At 37.7% G+C, this 18,555-nt stretch overlaps 1 protein-coding gene across 1 annotated transcript; it reads right to left on the bottom strand.

Annotated features, from left to right (window-relative positions):
* Window positions 1–10,184: 10,184 nt before the first annotated feature.
* On the bottom strand, window positions 10,185–14,706 carry sost (sclerostin). Its single transcript, XM_084435199.1, has 2 exons — window positions 14,412–14,706; window positions 10,185–12,124 (listed from the first exon to the last, which is right to left on the bottom strand). Exons 1-2 carry the CDS (start codon window positions 14,650–14,652, stop codon window positions 11,730–11,732), a joined length of 636 nt encoding a protein of 211 aa, XP_084291325.1. The 5' UTR covers window positions 14,653–14,706; the 3' UTR covers window positions 10,185–11,729.
* Between the last annotated feature and the right edge of the window lie 3,849 nt (window positions 14,707–18,555).

Below are 18,555 nucleotides of genomic sequence, written 5' to 3'. Positions count from 1 at the left end.
CAAAAACTTGACAAACTGCCTCAGAGAAGCTGGGAAAATTGTCTCAATTCACTCATCTGGTGGGATTAAGACTGATTTCTCCAAGGGTTTGGTGACGATAGGAAGTTTCAAGTCAGAGCGTCATCAGAGAAAGTGAAATTCCTGGTTTAGGTATTTGGGTTCAGCCTTTCCGAAGATGTTTTGTTATGAGCTTTCTAGTTGGGTTTGATACCTGTCAGTCAGGGGCTGAACTGAGCTTTAGAGTCACTCCGGATCTAGTGGGATTTACAAACTGTAATTTTAGCCAGTGCCTGGTAATGTAGTTCACAGATCATAAGGCAGGTGACCCTTAGACTGGGTTTCGATTACTTGAGTTTACATAATATATTGACTTAACTATTATAGTGTGTTTAATATCGGGAAACAATTGCATGCCATTATGTCATAAAATGTTTTTTTCTTTTTTTTTTTTTCTACGTAAACATTTACATTTAATTTGTTGGCAGCTAGAAAAGTATTATTGTGCAATTATAATAATCTCTCTCCCTCCTTCTCCATCTGTCTCCATCTCTTACACGCTCTCTGTCAGAAATCTCAGATGGTCTTAGATTGATAATGTGCTTTGCATATGTTTGAAGAAAAAATATTGAAAACACATAGTTAGGATGCATGTGAGGAGGACATGATGACTTCCATCACATTTATTTTCCATCTGGCTTGATGCTTTGACAATTTTTCTTAAAGAAATATGTGGCTTATGTCTGTTTTATTAACTGAAAAAAAAAAGAAAAAAAAAGTTTAGTTACCCTTAAGTTTAGTTTAGTGAAGAAAAATAGCAAATTCAACCAAATTCATAAAAATAATAGTACGTTTTCTGTCCAAGTCTTTCGGAATGACCATGGCTGATTGAGTGGAAAACCAATATGCCAACTTGCATGTTTTTCCTACATGATTCTCTTCTAAACATTTTTGTTTTTTATTGATGGATATGCATCTGCTAAAATCATCCCCTTGCAGGTCTCCTCCTTCTGAGATTAAAATGGGATATTTGCCCATCTTCATTCCATCTTCAAATGCAAGCTCAATCGAGAGGAAAAATGAAAGTAAGTTCAGATATCTCTATGCTTCAGAACTCAGGGGTCTTCCACATCTTTGAGATTCTTAATATTAATCAAACTCTGGAGAGTCAAACTTTGGCCAAGTCAATGCATATTACATAATTCATCAACGTTTTCTCTGCTGAGCCCTGCTGAATTATATATTCTCTATACTCTTACAGGGATTTGGATTTGGGTTTTTAAATCAAAGTTTACCTCTGTTTGGTATTTCAAGTGAGGGAGTTTGCATGGACATTCCCAGAGGCTGTATGTCATCTGATAAGGCTAGAAAGCTGAATTGATCACTGCATTCAAATCCCTGTAAGCTTCAGAGATCCAAAAGATAGCTGCTAACCCCCTCTTGGGCTATGCACCAGGCCACACGGATAGGAAACAATTTTCACCGCATTTTTACTGATTGCTATTTTTTTCCTTCTTTCTTTTTTAAAGGATTCAAAAGAGACTGATTGAGCACTCAAAATACCAAAAATCAAAACAGTTCCCATCTGTAACACAATCAGATGTAACTCACACAATGACATGTTTTTCAAGAAACAGAAGACAATGGTGTCAGGCACTTTGAAAAACCCTCGGATTGCGAGCTATGGACGCCAAAGAACTTTATAACTCAATATTTGCTTGCTGGTCTGTTAATAAATGTATGCTTTGCTACGTTATTTTGCCCGAGACTTTCTGGTAGAACTATAACTATCATGTTCACACAACGCCTCTGCACCTCACTCCCGATTTCTCTCAACATGGGGACAGGAGAGCTGCCAGTCAATAAATGGGAAAGCAAAGGAACTTGCATTACTTATTTGAAAAAGCTCAGATATTCTGTTGTCAATTTAAAAGTAATGTGTTACTTTACTCATTACTTGAAAAAGTAATCTGATTACATAACTCTACTTGTTATGCCTATGCCCTCATCAATTGTATTTGTGTGCTATATTAAAAATCATGTAGATGTAGATTTTGTTTTACCGGTCCCTAATCCCAGAAGCAGATGTTCAATATTTAACTATAAAAAGCGATTATAAAATATGAATTGTTAAATAAAGCATTTAAAAAAAAAAATGTTTTACATTAAAGGTGTCATTCCATGGATTATTTTTATTATTTTATAATGTTTCCAGGGGTGCCCTTATAATGTTAGTATGTTTTTTAGATCAAAAATTGTTATAATTTAGAAATAAAAGGCATATTTCCTAGCCTGATTTCATTCCCTGGTTTGAACACTCTGTTTGAAGGGGCGTGTCTGCTGTGAGACTTCAGTGTAAACGCCCTCTGCTGTGATTGGCTGACATGCTTGCATATGAAATATCTGGCATTACATGTGGAACTATCTGGAAAACTTTTACTATTACAGCTATTATACGTTTTTACTATTACAGCTATTGGGATTAACGAATCATGAGAAGTTTTTTAAGTATTTAGATCTATTACCATCACATAAAAGGTTGCAGTGATGAGCACTGAGCAGATGACAGTCTGTTGATCGCGTGAAAGATCTTATCATTGCAACGCAGTTTCTGCACTCTCACTAATGATTTCACCAATGCAAACATGAGGCATATAAATACAGTAAGAGCTTCGTTGTGCAGTGTAACAGCGTCATTGATTTCATAACGAGTTTTGGCAAGTGTCCAGATAAACTCGCGCTGTGTGATTGATAGCTTGGGCGATTGGAAAGGGATTGTTCTTTGATCGCTTTCTGTATATTAATCACAGTTTAAGTAAGATTATTTTCATCCTACTAAGAGAAACGAACGATGTGAAGAGTGATCGCTACTTCCATATTAAATCACTACTTGTACTTACCGCTTGCTGGAATATAGTTGAAATAGTCCCCTTCGTCAGTATGAAACGCTGAGAGAAGTCTGCTTGATATTATTCCAGGTTAGAAAAACAGTCCGTGGTGAAATGGACAGAGCAAACTAACAACTTCGAATTAAACTTTTGCGGTATCCGATTATAGATAAACATCAACCACGTCTGTTGACATTTCGCCATCAATACGCCTGTGTTCCTGTGGGCGGAGGTTACGGTTCTAGTGACATCATTAAAGCAGGATGTAGAGGGGTGTAGTCCAATCCAGCCGTTTTTTGTAGTCAACTTCTGTTAAATAAAATATCTCGCTTGGCATTGAACTTTGAGCTTTATAATTTTACAGATATTATTTATACTCTAACAACAACATTACACACTAACTAAAGTTTGAAACATGGGATCACATAGAACGGGACCTTTAAATGGCTTCATCCTCATTGTGGTGTCATTTACAACAAACTATTTTTATGATATTTCATTAATGTCAATTATTATTATCTAATATTTTTTCAAATATTAGTGTACTACCAGATAACAGTGAAGAAGGTGCTTTAGAATATGATGAAACCCAAAGTAAATGTTATTTGTGGGCAGTATATTTTTATTGTATCGTTTCCAGTCAAGCTTTTGTCAGGAAGTGTTTTTTAGGATACATGAAGTCCTATACTTTAGCTGAAATTAGCATGTTTATCTACTGTTGGACAAATTAAATCAATAGTGAGAGGATGAAAAGTGTTTTAAGAGTGTTATAAGTCCAGAGGAAAAAAACGAATTACAAAGGTGTTTAGCATAGTGAAAACACTTTTGCACACATTATTGAAATAATTTAATACATTTATTGACCAGAATGTGCACCAAGAGAAGTAAATATCTGCTCTTTCAGTAAGAATAAATTGAATCATCTTGGCAATGATGAGGTGATATCTTAAAAGTAGTTCCCAGATTTCTGCATTTCTTCTTAAGCTGTTTTTGGGATGTTGAAGTTGTGGCATTTTTACAGAGACACAGTGAAACCACCATTAGAGCTGTCAGCCCCTGTGTTGAGTGGTGAGGTAATGCTACAGAGACATATGAAAGCTCATGGCAAAAAAGTAACGTTGTGTGCAAATCGAAACCGTTCTGTCATGATCAGAACCTGCTGTGGTGCACATCTGGGTGATGAGAGGTGGGCTTGGCCTGCATGGGTTTTCAATGGTTGGTACCATATTTTATATCCAACAGTGTGATTGCTCTTTGTCAGCAAATGGATAGACATTATACAGGCAATCATTTCCCCTACATTTTTCAAATCTAATCAGAGGCGGACAGAGTACACAGCTTCATTACTTGAGTAAAAGTACAGATACCCCTTGCTAAATTTTACTCAAGTACAAGTAAAAGTACTACAGTCAGATGTCTACTTAAGTAAAAGTACTAAAGTACTTGTTTTTAAAAGTACTTGAGTATCAAGAGTACAAGAGTACATTTTCTAAATATTGCATTACTACTGCCACAGTGCTTACATTGGTAAACACAGCAAACACTTGAAGCGAAAACTATCATTAACTTCTAGTCTGGCGAGGTGGGGCCATGGCTTGGCACGATATTTTTTTTCCCAGGATGGTAGGGGAAGACTCATGAATATTCATTAGGGAAGTCATCCCTGATTGGTCTGATGACCTACCCCTAACCCCAGCCCTAAACCTACCCGTCACTGGGGATCTTATGACCTCCATAACCCCGCCCCTAAACCTACCCGTCACTGGGGTTAAGACCAATCAGGGATGACTTCCCTAATGAATATTCATGAGTCTTCCCCTACCATCCTGGGAAAAAAAATATCGCGGGAAAGGATGGACCTGCTGCGTCTTCATCCATTGTTTCGTCCATGGTTTCTTCTCTTATCTAAATCTGACCATGGAGTTGACTTTGGCGGAAAGCTGAAGGTGATTGCTGATAGGCACAATCCAATCACATTTGAGAGGGTTTCCGAAATGTTTCTTTTTTCCTTTTTTTTTTATTACTTTTTTTTAGAAGAAGTAACGGGTACTCACAGTTATGGATAGAAATGTAGTGGAGTAAAGAGTACAATATTTGCCTCTCAAATGTACTTGAGTAAAGTCATGAGTACTCCCCAAAAATGATACTCGAGTAAAGTATAGATCCCTCAAAATTGTACTTAAGTACTGTACTCAAGTAAATGTACTCAGTTACTGTCCGGCTCTGAATCTAATGCATGCTTGATGCAGGCAGCGTTTTTTTTTTTCTCAGCCGTTTTGATTTGAAGGCCCCCTACGGTCCAACGCAATAGCGAAGGCCCCCCTTCTGTAGGTTAGATAAATAGTTCTGGTGTTTCTTCTGTAATGTTTGTTTTTTATTAACAGAAAATTGCTCTGTCATATTTTCCTGTCTTAGGCAGAAAGAATAAGACTGATTTCATTTGTTGTTGCTCAAGACATGCCATTCCAGAATATGTCATACAAAGTTCCATACATAATGAAGACTATATGAGACTTTCCATAAACATCAGACTGTGCTTATGTTAACTGCCTAAGCTGTAGAATTATTATATGTAATCAGTTCAACTTTCTGTATATTGGTAGCCATGACATCATATGTTGATGTCACACATGCGTATGGTGGCCTTTACCTGGCCTTTCTCCTTCCTCTCTGATGCAAGAGTGTTCAGCGCAGTACACTCACGCCATTTGGCATGTGTTTATTGGCAGAGCTGGGTTATGTTCAAGGTGTCTGTTTGACTTGGATGGATTGTAATCTTTTAAACAAACAAACTGCAATCCAGAGCCAAGGCTCGACACCCAGCTGGCAAGGCCTGTGGTTAGCACTGATATGAATGTTACCTCGCTTCCCACACAAACACATTGCTTGGTGTGTTTCTACAAGAAACTTCCACTTCTTTTGCCATATTGGTGACAATTGAGGCACAAAATGTCAACCAGTGCATATTTGTTTTGAGTTAGGATTTTAAATGTTTATTAACTATCCAGTTTCTTTTCCCGCTGCATATCTTTGGCCTAGATCGGATGCTGCCACTTGGTTGGGACGGTCAAGGCTCATCGAACGCTGCTGACCCGTGATGTTACCATCCACCCCTGGACACATCCGTTCTTCCCCCTTCACTCGAGTTTCCCACTGAGCCATCCTTCATGGATCATTGATAGGTGGACCTTTTCCACTCTTAGACCCAGGATCCGTTCTTTGAATCCAGTGAGCAGTGGACACTTAAAAGCCTTTTATTGGGAGGGGGGTGATGGAGGACATGCTGAGTGGCTCCAGTCTCTCTTTTCTGCCCTGACCCTGGCCTTTCCCTCAGACAACCCTCACCACCACCAGATCCCGTTCTCTTTCCTCTATAACACTTCCCATGTTCCCAGGTCTATGCCAAGTGCTGCTCTGCTTTGGATTTGTTAGAAGCTGTTAGTTCGAATGACCTGATAAGGGAGGGGCTGAACATCCATATCCAAATGTGTCCGTCATAACCCACATGTGTTTGACTTTGGAAATGAGTTTGGAGTGTCTGGAGTGCCTTGAATCAAGGATTTAGGGGGACTGACTTTGCTTTGAGTTAAAGTAATCCCTAGTAATGCATCCAATAGCATGGATTGCATCCATGTCCTTTTATTTTGATATGCTTTATATTATGGCATTGTTTCCTGTCTTTTGTTTCCTTTTGCCATTTGTTTTATTGTTTCCAGGTGTGTTTTGTTAATTAATCTCATTATTGTGACTTATTAGGTCATGTTCTTGAGCATTTAACTTACCCTGTTTGTTTTATCTTTGTTTGGACTTTTCCTATACAGATGCACTACTGAAAATGCATCAATTTTACATTTGTATAAAAAGAAATTGTATTTTTTTATAGCGTTCAAAAGTTTGGGGTTAGTACGTGTTTTTCTTTTTTACTTTTATTTAGCAAGGATGCATTAAATTGAGCAAAAGTGACTAAATTATGTTCTTTTAAACTTTCTATTCATCAAATAATCCTGAAGAATAAAAAATGTATCAGGGTTTACACACACACACACACACAAAAATGGATAATAATGAGAAATGTTTATTGAGCACCAATTCAGCATATTAGAATTATTTCTGAAGGATCATGTGACACAGATTTATGATGCTGAAAATTCAGCTTTGCCATCACAGAAATAAATGACATTTTAAAATTTATTAAAACAGAAACTAGTTATTTTAAATTGTAATAATATTTCACAATTTCACTGTATTTTGATTAAATAAATATAGCCTTAGTGAGCATAATCTTACTGACCCCAAACTTTTGAACGGTAGTTTATATATAATCTTAAATATTTCATTTTCATATCCAGTAATCAGAAATTTTCTTTCTTTTTGAGCATTTTGAAAAATGTGAAACTCTTCACTTCTTTACTTTGTTTATTTTCAGATCTAAATTAGATTTTGAATCTTTCCTCAAACTTTTGGGACACATTGTATGTTGTTGTTCCTTGTTTCTTGGATTTGGACAAACTCTGTCCTGACAAACTCTGCTTCTTTTATATAATATTTTGCTCAGTAAATATACCCACCCTAGGAAAAACTTGGACATTGATGATGACAGTTATTATGCAAGTCTAAAAGGAAACTTAATATTCAAACAATTATTTATGAGAATTTGGCCTTTACTTTTTTTTTTTTTTTTTTTTTTTTTTTTTTTTATTGAGCCAAAACTTACAACATAATCCCAGCTAACAGAGCAATCATCACAGAAAGATGATGTATTTCGGCTTTTGACATAAAATGTTAATCAGCTGATCAGATGGAGGATTTTTTGGCCTTCATTAGGAAGAAGATTACTTCATTAATGACTAGTGTAGCCAATCTATCTACTCATACTTTGTCAGCATGACAGAAGTGCTTGATTTAGGTACTCAAGCACTTCTTGAATTTCATGGGATAGTAGACAGCAGCTCCGTAACATTTCATTTCAAAAGCAGTGTCTTTAATTTTGCATGCATGCAGTCTGACCAGGAGGAAGTGACATTCTGGAGCAGTTCAGTGAGATTTACTTAATCACCATCATGTGTTGCTTGTCCGCCATGTACCACTGAAGAGGTCCACCTGTGAGCTTTGAGACACTAGAAGGTAGACGTCATCTTAGGTTATAATGACTTATTCAACAATGTATGTCTTTAATATAGTCAAGTGGATAACAGGGTTAAATGACACTTAGAGTTTATAGCCTCCTCATTTTCCTAACCCTCATACTGTGCCCGCCTGATCCTTGGATCACATTCAACACAAATTGAAAACTCATTTAAAAACTTCTTGAACTCTGTTTTTTCTTCTTCTTCTTTTGTAGTCCCAAAGTGCATTGTGATTTAAATATATATATATATATAGAGAGAGAGAGAGAGAGAGAGAGAGAGAGAGTCTACAACATAATCAGTTGCTAATATTTCATTGGTTCTCTCTTGCATGTGTTCATAATTTCTTTGTATTCAAGCCTGGCCAAAAATTATGTCTGTACTATTTAGCATGTTTCATTGTGTTGTCACACATAAAACAATGTTGACTTCAAGCACAACTACGCAATATGCTTACAAATTTGTAATAATATTTGACATAAAAGGGTGAAGATGTCAATTTTCATAGGCCGGACATCACTTTTGGCCACTACTGTATATAAAACTTGGACATTGATGAGTTATAGTTTGGGCGTCTAAAAGGAAACTAAAGACTGAAACAATTATTTGTGAGAATTTGACATTTACTTTTTTTACTAAGCCAAAACTTACAACACAATCCCAGCTAACAGAGCAATCATCACAGAAAGAAGATGGATTTTGGCTTGTGGCAAAACCATTTCTATAACATAAAATGTAAATCAGTTGATCAGATAGGGGATTTTTTATTTTTTTTGCCTATATTTGGAAGATCACTGCCTTCATTAATGACTGATGTAGCCAATCTATCGACTTGTGCTTTGTCAGCATGAGTTTATATACTTTGCAAACTCAAGCACTTCTTGAATTTCATGGGATAGTACACAGCAGCTCCATAACACTTCATTTGCAAAAGCAGTATATAGTATATATTAATAGATTTTTCATTTTAGTTTTTTAAGATATCAAATAATGCCATAAACAGAGAAGACATTTTTTTTAAGTGCTTTTCTTGAAATTGTCCCATAGCCAGTGTTCTAAATATCAAAAACGATTGTATTTATAGCATATTCATCAGCAAAAACAGGTCAAAATTGCTCCATGGACAAAAGAAGGGTTTAGAATCAATGTTAAACAACTTGTATTAGCATGCAGAAGTGTATGCGAGAAATTGTCTGCTCTGGCTGACTGGTTTCTGGAGGAGTTAAGTGTCTGAGCAGTGATGTGGCGTCTGAGATACTGTGGAGCAGGCACAAAAGTGTTAAACACACACTGAGGAGTGAGTCCCAGCTGACCTCTCTCACACACTCCTGCTTTCCCTGTGGCTGTGGAGGTCCGTGCCAGGTCCCTGCTGAGTAACGACTGCAAACAGGGGCCGTAACTAAGGTCAGATGCTTTGTCAGCATCAATTTATTTAGGAACTACTCATGTGACACATTCAAGCACTTGTTCTTGATTTACTTGGAAATGCTTCGGCCTGCCAGCTATACTTTTGAGCAAAAGCATGGCATGTCAAGCGGCCATGAATTTGGGACGATTATAGTTGAACTGCGGGAAAATATGTTCCCGATAGATGTGAACTAAATGAAAATCATTTCGTTTAGAATGTGTCCTCAGAGTTTGCTCATATACATCTTTTAGTCATTCTGTAAGATACATAAATGATTCATAAAAATGAATATTTGTTTGGTTTACAGCACAGAGACTCTATGTCGTTTTGTGTACTGAGCAGCCTGGACCCAGTTAGACTAATATAGAGAGTTTCATCATGAGAGAGCATGCAGACAAGATTAGAAGGACTAAAACAAGTCGGCCAATACACATTTTCTTGTCAATCTATGGCTCAGACTGTGCAAGCTTAAACAAACAAATAGATGAATGGAGGCCTGTGGGTTGAGTTCACCATACCGGACAAAAAGAGCTGTATCTGTTGTGACTGTAACGTTCCCGTCTGACGAGGAGATTCTTTCCTTTTCTCGCCTTTTGTAACGTGTCTTAGACATTCCAAAGTGCTACAAAGCCTCTACTTCCTAATTGCGGAATATTGTTTACAGAGGGTTCATTGAGGGCTGGATTTAGCGTGCGGGCACGGCCCAACAGGAGAAAGGATCTGTCAAAGCAGTCTGACAAGAATGATAACAAACACACTTCTTTTCACATATATACGTTGCTTAACTTTATTCATGTACTCTTTTTCGGTATGAAATTCACTATAATTACATATAGTACAATACTGGCTATTATTTTCTACAAAAAAAGATTGCATAAATAATTTAAATGATGAAATTGAAAAAATAAATATGCAGTTCATTCTTTGTAACAGTCTTTTGGTCAAAGAGAGAGAGTGGATCCATTCATCGAGGAGGATGACGCTCAATGAGACCACACGTACAGTATATACAAGTTGCTATTCGTGGCAAGTCTGCTTACATTATAAAAAATCCCTTCCAGTTGCTATTTTAAATACACAATTGAAAAATAAGCAAATATTATCAGCGCTGAAAAAACAAAAAGAGCTGGGGACGTCATGAGCAGAAAATGTTGAACAATTGGCATTGGCTTAATCTCTTTATCCTGTGTAAAATCAACATCCAGCCCACAATCTCAGAGTTTGGTTCACTTATTTGTCTCTTCTTTTTCCGGTCAAATGAGGAGACAGGAAGGATGACACCTTTGTTGAAGACTTCAGTAATGGATGTAGGTAACCTGCTAGCAATCGCAGATAGCTGAATATCTCCAAATGGTTTCCATTGAAGGAGGGTGCAGAAAGGTTTTTTGCCCGCGAGGAATTTTTGCAGATTCTTGCGCACATGTGGGCCTCTTTTTCGGGTGTTCTAACAAACAGGAACTGACCATTTCTAGAGGAAATGGCTTTTTATGACTCAAATCCTAAACACAGGAATGGAACTATTTGGTAATTAGGACAAGTCACAGGAATATCGTTTGCGGTTCTTGACCTCCGGGGACTTGGACCGTGGAGGGCTGACACAACTTTTCGAACTCTCCATAACGCGGCTCTAACTGCCAGTTCCGATCAGTTTCTTGTGGAAATGTGAAGTTGCAGAAACTCACATGGTGCCTGGCTCGGCTCCCCAGCCCGTCAAGAGCACTCATGGGCTGGTAAAACTGACCAAGGTTAAGAATTCTGGGCCTCAGCGATCTGTCAGCAGCGGCGTGTCTTTTGGGCCCGACACGGCTGGACGGTCAAATCATACGCTGATCCAAGTCCCAAAAGAGGAGGACAAATCTGGTGCACAAACATTCACATTAGCGCTTGGTGGATTGGTTGAGCGCTCAGTGTGTTCGCCCGTATGTTAGCTTACCCTTTCAATGAACTTCAAACTTGAAATGAACTGCTTGGGTAAGAATATGTGGAGTTTTGCCTCCTCCCTCAAAATATCATGAACTATCACATTCCCTGAACTAATCTCACATAATTGTATACGTCTTTTCACTCAAGCATCCATTAGTCCACTGGCATTCTATGATCAAACTGGGACTATTTAAGCTCAAGAGCACATTCAAACAGTGAGACATCTGAAATACATTGGAAACTTCTTGGCGTGCCAATAAGTTTGTTAAATGCTAATGTGTGTATTCCTTCCCTTGGATTGGAGTTTCTGAAATATGTGTGCGCATGTATAAAGGTGTATTTGTATGTGTGCAAGAGAGAGTTTCTGTATCAGTTCAACTTTCCCCCTCAGTACGAATTCCTGCTGACTGAGGGCGCTTTGCTACGGTGCTTCTTATTGCGCCGTGGCTTCTTAGAGGGCAACTCCTTGACATCCGATTGGTTGTGATGGCGAGTGAAGCGTTTGCACTTGCAAGACGTGACTACTCGGATTTTGTATGTCCGGTTTGGTCCGTTCGGACACTGGAGTTGTATCCGCTGAGTGCGGGAGTGAGCTGGGATGCAGCGGTAATCGGAGGAGCTGCTTCTCCACCATTTTCCCCTGAGAATTGAGTTTGGCATGAGATGAGCTGGAAGGCATTGACCAGAACACACCAGTTCCTTCACAGGTTTGACACTGCGGCAGGATCCATCAGTAACGTAGCGGGTAGAACGCAGCTCCCTGCAGCTTAGTTCAGAGGCTCCTGGAAAAGAGAGCAGAACCAGAACAGATTAGTTAAATGTTTATAAAATGGTTTAGGGATGCATCTTAAATAAAACACAGCTACCAACGCTGGTATTTATTATAGCCTGTGTGACACACAGGGTTTTGGATTGTTCGCAACTAGGATAAACAAATCAGATTTTATTTTTCATGTTTTGTTATATAAAGTACATTTCCTAAAGTTGACTTTGTTGTGTTTTGTCGAGTTTCCCAGAAAAATTTGCTTTGTGTCCATCTCGAGAGGAAACGCACGATCACAGTTTTATATCGGCTCAATATGTTTTTGTTTTTGTATTCAATCTGGTTTGGATTTGGCCTCTAATTTTTAGTATGTGCTCTTGGTTGAGGCTGGAATTGATGAGAAACCCAATCAATTAGAAACCCACAGACACTAAACAACATACATTTACCAGATTGTTCTGATAAGTACAGAAAGGACCGAATACTTGTAAAGCAGATCAAGAGACTTCTGTCTGGGTAAGAGCTAACATTTTCACAGTAATCTTTGAATTTAATGTAATCTCCTCAAACAGCATCGACAATGTCTTCATTTATGTTTCGCATTTTATGTGTCAGTTAAAAAGATGAAACTGAGAGTGAAAAGATCTATTTCCTTCTTCAGCTCCCCTCCTGGAGAAGAACAAAGGATTTATGTGTGTGATGAGTTCAGGTTCTGCCTCCCCTGATTCTCAGAAAATCTGATCTGATGTTTTATGAGGAGCTGGAGGAGAGCCAGAGGAAGATGAACATATCTCAACATGACCCCACACTGACCACCAGAGAAAATACACACGTCACCTCTTCAAGATCAGCACATGAGAGTGTGATTTCTCTCTCCAGCCCATCCCACCCCCTGACTGGCAAGTGTAACATACATGCTTGGCTTGAAAACTGTTTCCTTCTGCTGAAACACAACATCATTTTAGGACTGGTCACTGACATAACTAGTTATTTGGAATTATCTTGCATCTTCAGTTCACTTAACAAATTGCTCAATCCTTAATTATTTTTATAACCTATTATCGTGATAATTTCATTCATCTGTGTAATCTGGAGGATTGCTTATTATTATTTTTGGAAGTTATCAGTGTATTTATTTAGCAATAAATGTAGACATTCCAATTACTCAAACACAAGGCTTTATAGTCCAAAGTCTTGATTTGTGTTCTGGAAACAAGTTCTAAGGGTGTTTTCACAAGAGTCCTCTTTAAAAGAACCAAACTAAGACCCCTGAAAAGGGCCGATTGTGTAAACACCCATCTTTTTCTTTTTTCCCGCTAATTCGTACATCCACATACACAAACACACATTGTACATTGTTAGAACTACTGTTGGTTTGAATTCACAGTAGTTTTACTTTTCACAGGTGGGAGTCATTCTCATGGCAATGCCCTGAAGAAATGACCCCTTAGAAAAACTTCTCACATTTTCAACTACCCTAAAACCATACTGTTGCAATTAGATGGAAAGGCAGACCTTGTCTAATTATGTAAAATTGGGGATACAGCAACAAAAAAAAAGGGGTTATTGAAGTTAGTGTATCACTTGGGCTGGTGAAAAGGTGGAGCGGCATGCATTCTTTCTGAATTTGAGCTTTTATTTAAAAGCGGCACATCTGTTTAGAGCCAGGATATCCAGTTTTGTGGAAGTTTATAATGATTCTATGTGCAGCCTGTATACATTACACTATAAAATGCAGGGTGGATTTTTAAAGTCATTAGTTTAACAAATTACTGGAGCAAATACCATTATAGATAGGCTTGTTTACTTTCAGTTGCTGAAGTCTAATCCGTTTTAGATAACAAAACCGTGTAGGTCTCAAGATCTATCTAGTGAAAATCTAATTCTAATATTTGAGACTAATTTATTCATTTATTTAACTTGCAAACACGCAAACCCTCGCCAAGCAGCATATTCCTGTTAAAATGTTCAGATATATTTTACAATCTGTACTTGTCTACATAAAATATCTAATCACTAATGTACTTTAGTGCTTGCTTAATCAAATAGCTTCAAATTCATTAAAGTCAAAATTACTAAGTTACATAATTTTATATCAGCATTAGGTTACCAGGGGGGGTTATTAACTTTAAAGAAAACATTTTTAAAATACTTTTCTATTTGATTACAAAAGAGCTCAGAAAAAGAAAAGAAAAAAATCCATGTTGAGAATTGGAACATCCATACAGTATTATGTTAATGTTGGTATTGATCTATTTTAATAGAGCTCAATACTGTTAATTAAAGATCTGTTTCTTGTTACTTACCATAAATGCGTGAGTTGGCTGATGATCTCCTTCCTCCGTTCTTAGCCCGGTTCATTGTGTTATTGTCAGAAAGTTGTATCTGCTCCTCGGGTTTATTCGTGTCCTCCGTGTATTCTGGTATAATTTCTGTAGCATCATTTTTTAAAGCCCTCCATCCGTGCGCAGCAGTGAAACATCCCTGTAGCAGCACCAGCAGCAACAGCCGCGCGCCGCAGTGCACGAGCGCTAGAGACACCTGCATACTGAAATAACGACACGTTCAGCGGGCAAACTCTGACCGGTTTTCTTCTCTTCGTGAGAGGCTTTCCCTTTTAAAGTACCACAGGTTTCGGTGGGGGGGAAAAACAGATAATTTAGCGCTTACACGAAGTGGGAGGGATTTAGGCAAAGTAGCTCATTCAGAAACTGATAGGGAGGAAGGGGCACCCGCAGAAGTGTAAGGTCAACCTGAGAGGAAAGTCATCTTTTTTTTTTTCCTTTCTTTCTTTTTTTTTTTTTACCAGAAATTAGACAGCGTGTTACTGCTCTATTTCATGTGTCGTGTGCTGTTGTCTTCACTTCGAAAGATCACAAAGAAATATAGGCCCTGCTACAAATCAGAATTTTGGACAGACCTTTCCATTCTTTAAAATGTAGGCCTATTTGTGCTATTATATTATTTATAGCCTTCAATTATAGTTTTATTATTATTGTTGTTGTTGTTGTTGTTGTTGTTGTTTTGTGTGCAAACTATACAATGGCCTGAACGAGTAGGCTAATACACTTTTCTTTAGAGGAATTCTCAGCTAAATCTTTCAGCAGACACAGTCGGTTGATAGGCTATTTCTCACAAGTAACACGAATTATAATATAGCCTAGCATACATGTTGTGACATTTAAACAGAATACTAAAGTTTTTTTGCGATACATTTATGATAATAAATTGGGGCTAGAGATGCAATAAAGTAGGCTAGCTACCGATCGCAATGGAAAACGTGTCTTGTGTAACTTGTTATTTGGCGACCGGTGAATTTTATGTGCTATGATGAACTGGAACTTTTGAAAACCTTACAGGCTATAGGCAAGGACAACTTTTACTAACCCATCCCCCTCTTCCTTTGACTCTATTTTTGTGTGAATATTTTAGGGACACGTGCATTATCAGTCTGGCAGTAGCCTATAAATTAAAGACTAGGCTACTATGAATGAGCAGTTGGACACGCACAAGATACAGATGCTTTATGTCACATAACTGTCACATCAGCGTTAAACGCACCGCTTTGTACAAACACTGCCCTCTTGAGGGAGCCCAAACAAGCAAAAACCTTGAAAGGATATTATTTCTCTTTTATTGCATACATATAGGAAAACGTTCTGCTTGTCCTGTCTGTTGCATTATTTCTGCATGAAATTCTTAAGCTAAGCAATTGTCAGTGTGCATGAGACTGGTTGAGCAATAACTTCTAATGCTACACTGATACATTGTGTCCAGCCAGTCTTTTAAGCTTAGAAACCACTTTGGCAGGATAGATGGAATTCTTCTGCGATCTATTGTGACTCTTCTTTTTGGCCCTGTCATCATGAAGAAAAAGAAAGATCACAGTGTCCACCACAGGCCCAGTCTGATTGTAGCCTATACTCTTTCCCTGTCATTCGCTAGCTGTTTTTATACCTCTTTGGGTTTGTGCACAGAAAACACAGTCTCCAGGCATGCTTTATCAAGATAGCAGCTTGAGCATAAATAACACTTAGATGTGTTCCAGATTTACAAGGGCTGCCAGCAAAAGATATTTGTATAAAAAAAAAAGGAAAAAAGGGCAACACTATGTCAAAGCCACATAAACAAAGCATTTAACTCATCTGGACTGACGGGGCTAGACTCTCAATGCATGAAATGCAAACATACCAACTTGCAGCTGAGCATTAAAAGTTTTCAGATAATGGAACAGGGTCAAAGTTGAGCAGAAACGTTAATCTTGCGAAAACAAAAAGTGCTCTCGGGCCCTGCTAATAAGTTTCTATCACCAGATTCATGGTTAAATCTTGTATAATAATAATATAAATATTGCTTATTTAAACATTTATAATGGTGGCTCAAGTGTCACTTACATTTATTTACAAGATCTTACATGGGTCATAATAAAGTGTGAACATTTTCTTTTGTATATGATAATCAGGGCAATTTTTCAGTCAGCAAAAAGCTTAGGAGATACTCTGAGGGATGTATTCATAACATTTCACAAAGTCTGATAAGAGGATACACATTAGTGTGTATGAATATAATGTGGTAAATTGAGTAGTTTGCACAAAACATTAGTGATTTCTACTTTCAAATGCGCAGATTACACCATTTCCAGCTGTCCTGGGATCTGATGTCTCGTTTAGAAATACAGCCCTGACAAATAGTATTATAAATGAAGCATCTGCGCAATGTTACTGAAGAAAAACATTTATGGATCATATTTTATCTGTACAAGTACCGCTCCCCTGCAGCTTATGAACCTAGAATATTACAGTAATACCTCACATCTCAATCTGCCAAGTCATTTCCATTTGTCATTAGTAGCACATTTGTCATTCTGGATATAATAGTCTGAAAATTTCACAGAAATAGAAACACATTAGGTAAATAAGCCATGACTAGCTGAATCAAGCACTTCCAAGACTAAATCATGTTTTAAAAGAGTTCATTTGAGTTTAAGAGCAGCGGAAACCTCAGCTGTGGTTTTGCTGAGAGTCTCGGCAAACCTTGCTTACCGCTGGGTCCATGTGTTAACCGCTCTTTAACCACTCTATGTACAACAGAGCTGCCACAAGTGCAATTGTAAACAGTGATCACCTAGCCAATATTTATCCACTGATTCTTACAAGATATGCACACAGACTGCTAGTGTAGTTGCAGCTATAGCATGGTGGGGAAAAATAACAAAATGCCAAGCCATTAAACTCATTCTGACGAAATAGAGTTGTGGGAGAAATATATCGGCAGTGATTGTTATGAGAGAATATTATTGAGAAATATAGTGCGTCATTGTTCTCTGGGTCACTTTGTTACAATCCAGATTGCTAGGTTTCCTAAATTATTTATTTATTTATTTAATCGAATCAGATCCAAGGTTACTGGAAGTGAGACTGTGCAGAACAATGTCAGAACAACGTCATTTCAATGTCTTGAAATTATCAAGCAAGTTGGCATTGTCATTTACACACTGTTACCGTGATTTTGCCAAGTAAGAAGAAAGTAAGATATTTTGTCTTAACCATATCCCTACCCCTAAACCTAACCCTACCTATAACTTATCCCTAAAATCAGAGGGAAATGATAGTTGAATAACAAAGCACCTAACCCTGGTTGAAATTGAAAATGTTGCACTTGGTGAAATCATGTTCACCTTGTGGGTCATTATGATGTTCAATCTTAATGTAATGAATAATTTTAGTGTGTATTAATACCTCAGCATTGTACTTGTTCACTTGAAAGGTCGCTTGATTTCACAAGATGTAACACATTTTGTGTGTTCTAATCTTTGACGGAAAACTCAAAATATGTGGATCAGTAACTCATGATATTTTGCAACAGTTTGTAAGAGCCGAATGCCATTTTCATGAGACATGAATCATTCTTTCAGTGGCTGTTAATTTTTTTTTTATGAGTGGAAGTGTCTCTGAATTTATTTGGAAACTGAAAGCGACTGTTGAAATCTGAAGCAGATTTTTAATTGCAGAAACACACAGCGATGATGTGCTCTTCTGATGGGGCGCCACCATTTCCCAGAATGCTCTGTAAAGGTGTGTTAATTAGCCATGAACGTATAAAAAGGCTCAGATGTTGAGCATGCAGGAATTTATTTGGGTTCTAAGAGAGGGAGGGGGGGAAAAGGAAGTTATTTCAAGAGCATGTTTCAAAAAGCTCCACAAGTTTACTTTTTTATGGGATCAATAAAACCAGATAACAAGCATGTGAAAATAATCTAGCTCTCTGGTATCTAATCCAATAAAGACTAATTAAAAACAGGACTAATAAACAGGGTCATGACACTGGCTGTCATGTGAAGATAGCTGATGATGGAGTAGCAGGAAAGATATTCCCACTGGCCACCCACACTGAGGAGACTGTGCTGAGAAAATAAACCTGCTTTGGGAAGGGACAGGTTTCAGACACCTC

The sequence above is a fragment of the Rutilus rutilus genome (assembly GCF_951802725.1).
Source record: "Rutilus rutilus genome assembly, chromosome: 16".
Classification (NCBI taxonomy): domain Eukaryota; kingdom Metazoa; phylum Chordata; class Actinopteri; order Cypriniformes; family Leuciscidae; genus Rutilus; species Rutilus rutilus.
Note: the sequence above shows the minus strand (reverse complement) of the source record. Positions and strands in the feature narration are given on the sequence as shown.

Excerpts from the sequence above, each read along its gene's own strand:
- sost (XM_084435199.1), bottom strand. The coding sequence starts at position 14,652 with ATGCAGGTGTCTCTAGCGCTCGTGCACTGCGGCGCGCGGCTGTTGCTG. Across the intron at positions 12,125-14,411 it reads AGCCAACTCACGCATTTATG|GAGCCTCTGAACTAAGCTGC; the intron begins GTAAGTAACAAG and ends TCTCTTTTCCAG.